The sequence below is a fragment of the Bombyx mandarina genome, chromosome 01, assembly GCF_030267445.1.
Source record: "Bombyx mandarina strain Sakado chromosome 01, ASM3026744v2".
In the NCBI taxonomy this organism is placed as follows: domain Eukaryota; kingdom Metazoa; phylum Arthropoda; class Insecta; order Lepidoptera; family Bombycidae; genus Bombyx; species Bombyx mandarina.
In genome coordinates this window covers 4,251,946-4,264,781 of record NC_143208.1, presented here as the reverse complement: position 1 = coordinate 4,264,781, position 12,836 = coordinate 4,251,946, and the positions used below count along the sequence as shown (strand labels likewise).

The 12,836-nt window shown below is 32.4% G+C and overlaps 1 protein-coding gene across 1 annotated transcript in view; it reads right to left on the bottom strand.

The window, feature by feature from the left end:
- Positions 1-4,245: 4,245 nt before the first annotated feature.
- The window catches only part of RhoGAP15B (RhoGAP_ARAP and RA_ARAPs domain-containing protein RhoGAP15B), an 86,266-nt gene continuing 77,675 nt past the window's right edge, over positions 4,246-12,836 (bottom strand). The window contains exon 11 of the mRNA XM_028178548.2: positions 4,246-12,808. Coding sequence (XP_028034349.2) covers positions 12,676-12,808 — 133 coding nt within the window. The 3' untranslated portion in view covers positions 4,246-12,675. The remainder of the gene's footprint in view (positions 12,809-12,836) is intronic.

The following is a 12,836-nucleotide window of genomic DNA, read 5'->3' as shown; positions in this document are numbered from 1 at the left end:
TTGAAGTTTATGTCGCAATTAGTATAGTAATTACGCAAATTATATTTTAGGCGAGTTTTACGATGGGTTAGAATATACTTTACAGTTTTGGCAAACGGAAAATGAGGATAATAAACACGAGATTAAATCGTAAAATTTGGTTTTAATAATCAAATTTTATCACTCAGTCACGTTTCTTATCAATGATGTAGCTTACAATATACTTAGTCTGGCCATAAATACTGTTACAATTAAAAAATAAACAAATATTACATTTGAATTTGGAATCCGTAAATTTTATATGATTGCTCATTGAGTTTTCTCATTTTGGCGCCAATACATTTTACAATATTTTGTGATATTAAAATAGTGTGGGGTGATAAAGAGAACCGAATCGCTGTGATTGTATTACACAAAGTAGGTATGGAGCCAAATGCAATTTTTAAAACTCTCCATACGCTTGGTATTAGTAAAATGTTTGTGTACCGGGCTATTAATAGGTGCAAGGAGACCTCCTCTGTTTGTGACAGAAAAAGATCTGGCCGTCCACGTAGTGTTCGTACGAAAAAGGTGGTCAAAGCAATAAGGGAAAGAATTCGAAGAAATCCTGTCCGAAAGCAAAATATTTTATCTCGGGAGATGAAGATAGCACCTAGAACTATGTCGCGTATTGATAATTTAAAAGAGAATAGGGTGGTAAAATCGAAACAACTACTGAAGCGGTACGCAAAGGGAGGTCATAGAAATTTTTTGTTTAAAGATGAGAATTTTTTTATAATTGAGCAACATTTTAACAAACAAAATGACCGTATTTATGCTCAAAGCTCTAAGGAAGCTTCCCAATTAGTCGACAGAGTGCAACGTGGGCACTATCCGACTTCAGTGATGGTTTGGTGGGGTATTAGCTATGAAGGAGTGACTGAGCCATACTTTTGTGAAAAATGTATCAAAACATCGGCACAAGTGTATCAAGATACCATTCTTGAGAAGGTAGTGCAGCCCTTAACAACGCCATGTTCAATAATCAAGAATGGTCCTTCCAGCAAGACTCGGCGCCAGGTCATAAAGCTCGGTCTACGCAGTCTTGGTTGGAAACGAACGTTGCGGACTTCTTCAGAGCTGAAGACTGGCCGTTTTCTAGTCCCGATCTTAATCCGCTGGATTATGATTTATGGTCAGTTTTAGAGAGTACGGCTTGCTCTAAACGCCATGATAATTTGCAGTCCCTAAAACAATCCGTACGATTGGCAGGGAAAATTTTTCCCATGGAAAGAGTGCGTGCTTCTATTGATAACTGGCCTCCGCGTTTAAAGGACTGTATTGCAGCCAATGGAGACCACTTCGAATAAGCTTTTTATACTTTAAATTGTTTTATATTTATGTATTAAACTAACACACTGTAAAAGTAATAAATGTTACTTGCAACAGATTTTTTTTAATTTTTAATAGTAACAGTATTTATGGCCAGACTAAGTATTCAATGGATGTGCATATCAGTTTGATAATTAACGCCAAATATGTTCGTGTATATCAATGTGGTCTTTGAAGTATAAAGAATAAGAGGCGTACTCTTATCGAATTATCCTACGCGAAGAATAATTTTTGTAATAAAATACGAATGTAGCAGATGTTCACAAATCACTTACACAATGAACGAATGATATAGTGTAATAAAAATGAAATCTGTTAAATATGCAATTTTCGTCATTTATAAGGAAGAAAGAAAGAAAGAATATATAGTAGAGCATATTACAAGCCAGTACAGGGAAGTATCGCTATCCTGCCTATTTCTGCAGCGGAGCAATCATTCATTCCAGTTTGAGGGCTTTTACCTCATGTCTCAAGTGGAGTATCGATGTTCACAATCTGATGTCTTCCGAGTTCCGGTAACTATTTACCATCGGACGGCCGAGAGTTGGTTACTGGCCTAACCATAAAAAACGCATAACAATATTCAGTTTCATGTATGTTTCTAAAATAATTTCAAATAGTTTACGATCAAAACCAACTGCCTTATTTATGACATAAACTAAGGCATAAACTCATTTAACACAATCTTATATTGGTTGCGACACAGCCCCGTCCAAGGTTCCCGTTCAAAATACTAAAACATTTATGTTAAGGTGAAACTTTGTCGGGTATTTATTACCCACGCCGTTGTTACGAGTAGTAGCGTGCACACATGGCATTCACATAACACGTAGGTACCACAATAACGTACCCTATTGATCTCGTCTTCAGCCAGTTGATTCGACTTGTTTCTGTCTCTGTCTTCCATGACGAACGTCCTCAAAATGTCAACCAATTAGTTAAAACGTCACAAGTTAATTAGAACAAAAATAATAAAAAGAGTTCACAAAAAGTAAAACAAAAGTCATCCGACGTCAAACGCATTTATAGTACAACTGGTATACATTGGTGGGGACGTTTTCTTCGGGGCTTATTAAAAGAAACGGAAAGTATGGAAAATTAGAGAAATATGGCTTATTAATGTAAAAAGTAATTTAGTTTTGTTGTGGGGTCGCAGTGCGGTGGCATGCGGTCACGCGCGCCCGCGACGTCGCCGCCCGCCACGGACCTCGCTATCGTGTACAGTCTACGTCTATTGCTTTCCCCGGAGATTTACTTTTCGTATAAACGCCTCCCAATAACAATAGGCTCCGATAACCATCAAGATCTATCGGCCAAACAAAATCAACATCAACATCAATCAACCAGGCTAGATCGATCGTAAGTTCATTCGTATCTGCAGCAGTTCACAAAATAAAAATAACTACGTAATACGGAACGACATTTTTATCGACTTGAGACATCCGATTAATTTGAAAATTTGCAAACTCATCAATGGCTGATGACTTCTTCTTCGTCGCTTTCTTCATTACTGAAGGTCGTGTCCCTGAAACTTGACCGTGGCCTGTTTCGTGAGCTGTTTCCACCTCGTCCGGTCCTCAGCTTCTCGAATGGCGGTTGCCACTGCTGATGACTATACGAGTACTGAGTAGGGATCAACAGTATAAAAAATATGATATTAAGTGGTAGTTTAGTTGGTTATGTAAACGTTTTTAATAGACTTCAAAAATGAAGTAGTTCTCAATTCCACTTTTTTTTAAGTGTTATGTCAATTTGATTCAATTTGTTTGAGAGTGATATTGAATTGAGTTCTACATAGATAATATCTCATTTTATTTTATTGAAGTTGGTTTTCTTTTTCTATATTTTTTTAGTTTTTACGCGACATACATACTGGTGGACAATTAATAATTGTTTGTATTTATTGTGTGCTAATTATTCAAATTAAATAATGCATTTTTAAATTAAACAACTTAATTTTTTCAGCAATACACAAGAAAAACAAAAAATCAAAGAAAAAATTACAACTCCACATTTCTTTATTGTGAGATATTACTTCCTCTAGCTTAATAGCACATACCATACATTTTTTCATAGATTTTTGCAATTTCAATGGTACATTGTATGTTTTCGCATACATTTCGCAATAAAGCCGCTTTCAGGCGTTGCTCATTCTCCGGGGCTTGTTGCTTTTAGTAGCTTCTTCCAGAAAGGCAACTCTGAAGAGTGTTTCTTCGAACTACCCAGAGTCGGGCTTGTATTTCGAGGGGCGTTCATTACGAAATTACCCCAAAGTGTTGCCTTATTCAAGCGTTGGGAGCCCAAAACAGAAAAACAAACTAATTATCAAACCGGTCTGACTTTTCCTCTACAAATCTGAGTCCACTATGCTTATCTGATTGACTTGTGATATTCCAGCTCCTTTGTATCAGGAGAGATACAAAACTGTCTCCCTTATAGGAGGGAAAGCACTTCGACATGCGTATATTTGTAACAGATAAACGTACTGTAGGTTTTCTCTTAATCTCAGCCATAGGCAATAGGATGGACAGATTAAGTTATACTGTAAAAGCTTCTTGTTCGCGCTTACTTCAATCGTGTTTTCACCATTCGCAGATAAAAAATGCGACCCTATTTCTATATTTGCAGCTGAAGATTTCTTTATTCGCGGATCAAATCGATACATCGGTACATACATTTTGAAAAAAAGGATTCCAATATGTAGATTTTCAACCGAACATCGTTTTTAAACGCGCTTTTCCATATTCACGAAACAATAAAGAGCTTTTACGTATGCATAAGCGTGCACAATTAAAAGCAGTTAATAATGAAAATATTACTTTCATTGCAGTTTTAGGATGTGTAAACATCGAAATAAATTAATGATGACATGCCGCAAATTAAATTTCATTTCAATCGGTTTCATTGTTTTATTGTAAATAATAGGATTTTTACAATATGAAACATAGCATAGATTCTAGTAGAATTTTTTTTTTTTTTTTATAACTCCCAAGAGGCAAACGAGCAAGACGGGACACCAGTTTAATAGAATAGTCGTAATTATAGTACTTATCGCTAGTATTAATGATTTGATATGATCAAACTAAATCCATTACTAGGATTTTTTTATGTTGACAACCTTAAAATTATATATTTCTAGTAAATTTACTTGGCAATTTAGTAATCTAGTACACTTATTGATATGCGAGCAATAAAATACAATGAACATTTTGTCACCAATTTTCAGTCCATATTTTTCAGTTTGTTCAATAAAAATATATTACAAATCCATATTGTACCTGCTACTATATTATGGAAAGTATGTTTGTTTGTTTGTTACAGTTTCAAGTATTAACTACTCAACCGATCATCATGAAACTTTGCTTACAAGTTGTCAGTGGCAAAGTAAAAGATATACGGGGATGATCGATCACCTTTCGTTCAAAAAAATATATTCCATTCACGAGAGATAGATTATTATTATCCACCGTCACGTGAGTGCAAGCCTCAATGAATAATATTTTACAGAGTTTATAAAATTACTACGAGCAGATAAACAAACAGAATTTCAATTACTGAATTAAAATTCAAGTAATTAAATCCGTTTTTAATGTTAGTTATTACATTTATATAATAAGAATTTATTGATCGTGGAGATATATTTATTAAATAAATTACGCAAGTTTTATATATGTATAAAAATCAAAACGTTTGTCAAATGTAAATAAGTCCACTAAACGTTCGCATTTATAATATTCAGATTTATCGTTGACACATGATTTTCTATTTCGTTAATCTTAATTTTATTTACCTAATTATTTTACATTCTTCACTCGACGCTGTGTTGAAACTATTTAAAAATGAATAGCCTAATATAAATGAATAGTGAAATAATTACAGTTGATTTTGATTAAGTTAAATCAACTTGAATTATCAGGTATAAATATAATAAATGAATTGATTCAAACGATAAAAAATTCATCACTCCGAACTATTTGTTAAGAAACAGTAGCTGTTTAGAGAAATTTAAAAACTATTAAACTGCTTAGAGTCCTAAGCTTACAGTTGTAAACCAGGCAACAAATAACTGTTTGTTTTTCTTCATGTATCTTACATGTATTCATTTATATTTCTCATTCATCTCGCGGCACGGAAGTCGACATTGAAGCAAATCAATAATAATGAAACCAATTATATGCACAGCGACTACATACACGATTATTATTTACCAATCAGCCAACCATGTGTAACTAGACTTAGGGCATGTACGATAAACACTAAATATTTTTAGTAACTCAGGAAATCAAGTGTTTACGGTATTTTCGTTTTCCCGCGACACCTACTTTTACAGTTGCCAAATAAAAACCTAGAAGAGGTCTAGTTAAACAATTCCTGTCTATACTCTCAGACTACATGTCCCGCATGGTAGTGGGAACATTTATAAACATGTTCTCATTGTTATAAAATAAAATAAAACTACAACAATACAATCAAAAATCCTTAAGATCTATTAGTTAATGACATTTACAAACACCTATGCAATCTCTCGTAAAATGATCAAATTCTCTAATAAAATACAGGATTTCTATGATTATAAGCCGCCGAAATCAAAGATACACTCCCCCTTCTCACCTCAAAAGGCTGCAGACGTGATCCCGATGTTTTCAAGACTGTCGATCGCTCTTATCAATTTATTTCTTATCACCTAACCGATTTTAACAGTTGCCAATGATGCCATAAAGATTTTTTGGAGAGGAATCCGATATATCTAGTATATAATATATAAATCTAAAGTGGTTTTTACGGATGTTCCGTTATAACTACTGAACCACGCATCCGATTGACTTGAAACTTGGCATTCATGTAGAAAATACATGTACTTAATGGTTTGACTAATATTTATTTGAGAGTTGGACTCCCTACAACAGTTGCGGGGGCGTTAATAATGAGAATCTTTGTGGGGGTGAGAAATAATATTGTTAATTTTAAATGCCCAGCTAAGCGGACGAGTACAGCTAGTCTAGTTTATGATCGAATTATCCGTCACAATGTTATCCAATAGATCATTTCAGCAACGTACGTTCCGTCTCTTTGGTGTTTTATGAGCGCTACAATATATCCCCTCTAAAGTAATTAAAGTAAAATAAAATTAAGTAAAATAATATTTTATCACACCGAACCCATAGACAGCAAAGTTGTCTCCTACAATTCTAAAGTAATATATTATTATATATTCTAAGAGTATATATATATCAAGAATTCAATAACAAAATAGATTATGATACTATATTTTGCTAAAAGTGAATATTATAAAAACGTATTCAAATATTATATGAACTTTTGTTAATATGTTATTAAATTAAGCATTGCTTTTCCGATTTCACATCAACATTCTATATTAAAATAACAATATTTGAAAAAAATATTTACAGTAGAGTACAGTAATATATATTATGATTTACAGTTATATGATTAATTACAATTCTAATATTACACTACAACAGTACCTACATTTGTGAATATTTCTATTTGACTTGGGAATTTATTGATCATTCCAAAGAAGGGCAAAAGGGCACGTGAGTCATGCCGCATTAAACTATGCCACTAACTCACTAATATGCTCAACGAAAACAATACAAGAAAATAAATTTAAAATCTTTTGCCAGTTTCTATTACAATATTACAAACAATATTGCAACATAATTAATTCAAACTTCGAAAACATCTCACTAAATTAAATAAATGTGTATTAATAATAATAATAATAAACCTGCGAAAACTTCTGTAAAATAGATAGAAATAATATATTATGGACCGATATTAGTAAATAATATTTTAGAGTACATACAACATTACCCGGTATTATTTTAAAAATTAGGTTTTAAATAGAGAATCGTTTTTTTTCCTACCTAAGCTGATAGCCTTGAGAGGCTATATCAGCGTAAACGGTCGACAAGCAAAGCGGTTTATTTGTAGAATAAGCATTTTTATTTACTTTCATTTACCCTGCGTTACTATATGTATATGTATTTGATGGTACGATAAACGAATCTTTTGGTTATATTCAAATTTTTCAGTATGTTAAAAATTTGAATTGGCGCGTAACCACAACGATGCAACGCAATAACTGCAACACGGTCTTCTTTAAGCGTCCACTCCATATTTAAAAATGAGTAAAAATTCTAAAAGTATACATTTTTATTTTCATGAACAATTCGAAATTCGAATTCAATAAACTTTTTTGTGGCCAGCATTCTAAAAGAAAAGTTTTTACTGTGTGACAATACTTATGACCTGACTAGGTATATACTATAAAGTTTTTAGGAAACATGCGAAGCAATTTATTTAACTACATAATTACATTGTTACAACGAAACGTATCTCAATAATTCGTTTAAATACTCAGTCTATTTCGAATGGAAATGCTTTAACTTAATACAGTTTATTCAGTAACAATAACGATAATATATTATAATATATATGTTAGTATGGATGGTAAGATATGTGCATTATAGATGGTCTAATTGATGGACTAAGCATTTCTGAAGAACTACACTATGATATTTTTTTTTAAATTTTTAACTATAAAGGCACTTGATAATTGATTGTCGGTAGCTATTCGCAACGTTTCCCCGACTTCCGATTTATAGGGAGTAAATTCTATTTTACAACACTAATTATAATAATACATAATGCATATTTCTAAAAGCAACTTTTTTTTTCTTCATTTATGCAATCGATTTTTGATGTACTATGTTTTACCTAATACATTACAGTAGATCAACATATGACCGGCATTAAGAATCGCGTAAACTATATTATATTTTTAACAAAGCCGGTGTTTAAATTAAAAAATAAATCGCATTTTAATGTTAACTAGCGCGGCTTAACGAACTTCCGAACGCATTAAAATTACAATTTAATTCTTCAAAATGATATGGATTTGTTTTTTGTTTTTGATTAAACAGAACACCGCCGCTCACCCTTCTGTCTTGAGGCATAAGGTCGAAATCTGAATTATATTATCCACTCACTAACCCCACCCTTCAAATTGTAACGCATTACGGTTCTGGGCACAAATAAACAGGCCGGTGGTACTTACCCACATAATTTTATTTCTAACGTTTATATATTATGGGCTTCCTGAGTGGAAGATTCCCTTACACCCTGTATAACATAAAAGTTCTCAACAAGAACAATCGAAGTGTCCATCCGAGCTATAATACAGCCGGTTCGGTGGAAGACCTTCCCTTTTATCAACTAGACTACAATTAATATATTACAAAGGTAAAATCTTTTATCCTATTTATTATATTATCTCTACCATAATTTTATTTTTATATACTATATCTTACATAGTGATATACAAAATGCATACGTTATGTATGTATCAATACACGAAAATATTTGTATTAAAATCAAAATGGAATTTATATAGTTTTTTTTTATTTTCAGTATAAAATACCCGATATACATCGCTATGCCGTTGTTTCCAAAGTAGGGTAAAATTTATTGACACTTTAATGTTCTGTAATAATTGATAATACAGCATGCTTGACGTATGTAATAAATTTATTAATAGTAGTACATAACGTATTTTTTTACACATAGTTCACATAAAACTAAACACTACACTTTTTCTAAGCATGTATGTATGTAATTTTGGGACCATTTTCAGGGATCTCAGAGTTTAGTGTTGCCACTTGTAATATTAAAATATTCTACCATGTAATTAATATATTTTGGTAACATCTCATCGTTGAATATTCGCGTTGCAGCGCTAACCACTGCGATGTACGTAGCCCTAAATACATTGTTATTATTATTGTTATTGCGACGGGCTTGCTAATCGCGAGCGGGATGCTTTCAATATTGTATTTATGATGGAATTTAAATAAAAGTAAAATTTCCAATTAAATGTAATGATTTTAGAGAATATGTATATTGCTGATTTTATAGATACAGTAATCCCCCTTATAAAACATTTTCTTATAACGCATTTCAAACACGAGTATTCCCACATACAACGCGGGGATTTCATACGCTAACTGGTCATTGTTCTCGTCAAACCAGTCGCTTGCGACTAAGGGCTCGGCGAGTAAATTAACCTACAGACACAGCCCATTGAGTTTCTCGCCGGATCTTCTCAGTGGGTCGCGTTTCCGATTCGGTGGTAGATTCTGCGAAGCACGGCTCTTGCTAGGATTAGTGTTAGCATAACTCCGGTTTGAGCCCCGTGAGCTCACCTACACGTTAGAGTGAATCTGATATAGTCTCTCAAAGCTATATGAGCATAGGTAGAAAATAACATATTTTTATTTGATATCTATACTATCTATACTAATATTATAAAGAGGAAAGATTTGTTTGTTTGTTTGTTTCGAATAGGCTCCGAAACTACTGGACCGATTTGAAAAATTATTTTTCCATTAGAAGCCGACATTGTCCCTGATGAACATAGGCTACTTTTTTTATTTTTTATTTTTGGTTTCATGTGTGTTTTAATGTTTCCGAAGCGAAGCGAGGGCGGGTCGCTAGTTTGTTATATTTTTGTACTATAAAGTTTATAATGATTTGTAAGATTCATAATTCAATTTGTGTACCTTTTCACTTTGTGTCAATTGTGTTGTTATAAAATTAAATAAATTAATTTTTTTAAATTTGTGTTCCCAATTTTTGAATTGTAAAATGTAAAAACATTGATTATATTGTATTATATTTGTATGTAAATGTATAAATATGTGATTTATATTATATTTGTGCATAACGCGTTATATGGGATTACACAAGCGCGTTATGTGAGAATACTCCTACAACGCGTTTTCTATAACGGGGAACCATCTACCGTGTCATAGAGGGGATTACTATACATCATTTTAACGTTATTATCAAAACAAATATTTATAATAATAAAATATGCGTCGCCAGATCTACTTCACAGTTCCCTTAAAGGAAACTATCCTTCGTTTTAATTAAAAACTGTTTATATAATTAATTCAAAACACTTGATTTCCTAAATCACTTTATAAGAGAGACAATAAATGTCTTGTAAAATTAAAATGCTCTATTTTCATTACATTGTTGACTGCTAACCGTGAATACTAGGGATGACACTACATTAATTACTTATCTATTACTAGCGCTTCGGAAACTGTAATTTATTATTGATTTCTCCAATGGATGTTATTATACATATAAACCTTTCTCTTCAATCACTCTATCTATTAAAAAAACGCATCAAAATCCGTTGCGTAGTTTTAAAGATTTAAGCATACATAGGGATATAGGGACAGAGAAAGCGACTTTGTTTTTATACTATGTAGTGATTATTATGAATTTTGCTAAAAGCACACTAGATATCGCTCACAAGTACATAATTAATTTATTACCATTTGTATTTATTTAATTATTCAGTTTAATACACATAATATATGAATAAGTATGTACATCATTATGCAATTAATACGGAAAACGTTCAAAAGTTAAGTGAGTCTTGTTTCCAGTCTATCGATATAAACAAAAATGTATTTGCTTGTTTCGCTTATATGCGTTTCTAAACCTGAGCAATAGTGAATTAGTTTCATACATCACTTCAGTGTGCTTAGTGTGAGCTTTTTAACGTTTTCGATACTAATAGTCGGAAAGTTTCCCTACGTTTGCCGCTAGGGGCGCTGTTCCAACTCCATACAAATTTGAGTTAAGTTTTACGCTATCGATAGCGTTAAACAACTCGCACTAAGCACACTAGTAAGGTTTGTGGCATTGAGCCGTAAACGTACGGTAGGTGGCGCGCGAATCGTTTCAAGATATCTATATATTCCACTAGATCATTTTAAAGCGAGATTGAAACACATCGACTCAGGCGCCATGCCTTACCAAAATCATGTAAAAATCCACGTATTATAAATACACGTGATTTTCCGAAATACATCTGTCGCACTTCGACTATAAGCGAAGCTAATATTCAACAAACGGCAAGTCTGTAATATTATCTTTAATCAATAAAGATATATAACATGCATACAAAAAAATATAAGTAATCTTATACCGCTCAATGGGAAAATTGAATATATTATTTTATATATTGACCAAATAAAACTATTAATATAAAACTAAAAACCAACACGAATAGAAAATTTTCATTTCGAATTACATATTCCGTAATAGATTTATAGAACTTAATGACTAACTATATATAAAATATATTATAACTATGACATAACTATTTTACAATATAATACGTATTAATTAAAAAGAAAAAACATTAAAGATAGTTCTTTAAAAAAATTATTACAAAATCATAAGGAATTTGATAACTCTTGTGACGTTCGAAATAAACATAATTACATTTATGATTATTTTATGTACTGATAATTTTTCTTATTCATATTATGTAGTTATACTCTATGTTTACTATGTTTACATAAAACACACATTAAAAAAAAGATGCTGTCATAGTTGAGTCAATCGACAGTTTTATAATAATGTAGTGGCCCTTTTAGGAGGAATAGTAATGGAAACCTAGCTCGAGCGACAGCTGACAGATGACAGCTGACAGCCGAGATGCTAAAGTCATAGTAGACAAGATTTATATGACGATGGCCAATAACAGGACTGCAAGGTTTTTTTGTGGTAATTTTACTAAAATCACTTGAATAATTTAAAAAGCCGTTTCGATGATTGTCTTTCTAGTTCAATAATATTCATGGTGTTCTTTGTGGGATAAATTATGTTTTTTTTACCATCTAATTCACATTTTTTTATCACCAGTCTATCGTATGCGATATTGGACATAGTCGATGGAATCCCCGATTTGAAGCTGTTACAAAACAATACGGAATCTTTTAAAGGCAACGTATCATTGCCAGCGATAAAATCGTGACGTTTTAATAAAATAAAAATGTAAAAAAAGTTACATGATTTAATAAAATATTGACGAATCAATGCATCACATAGTGGTACCTTTGATTATGACGTTCAAATACGTGTTTAATTAAGAATCGTTTAACGATAAATCGCAGGACCGATCTCGGATTGTTAATACCACGTGCATTTCAAATATGTGACGTCACTATTCGTCTCGATAAGCAGCTAGCTCAGACACGGGCCAAACAATATACTTATTTATTTACAAGAGTAAAATTTCTTATTTTCATTCAACATTAGTTGCACAAGGTCGGAACGATTCAGACCAAAAACTAATATTTTAAATTATAATTAAAGAAATATTTAAAAAGGCCAAGAAAAATATACACTGAATCACAAGTACTTTGGAAATGGAAATATATCCGACCTGGTACATCTTTTTGATAATCCATGCTTAAAAGGTATTTTATGAAACATTGACTATGTTATAACCAGTCGAGGCGTTGGTAGTATGCTCGTGTGCTCGGCGAACATCAGTGCCGACATCCACTTTAGTTGATCTTCCGTTACCGCGCCGGCTATTGTCTTACCGAACCACGGTTTCTCTTTGCTCCTGAAATTATTTATAAAGCAACCGGTCA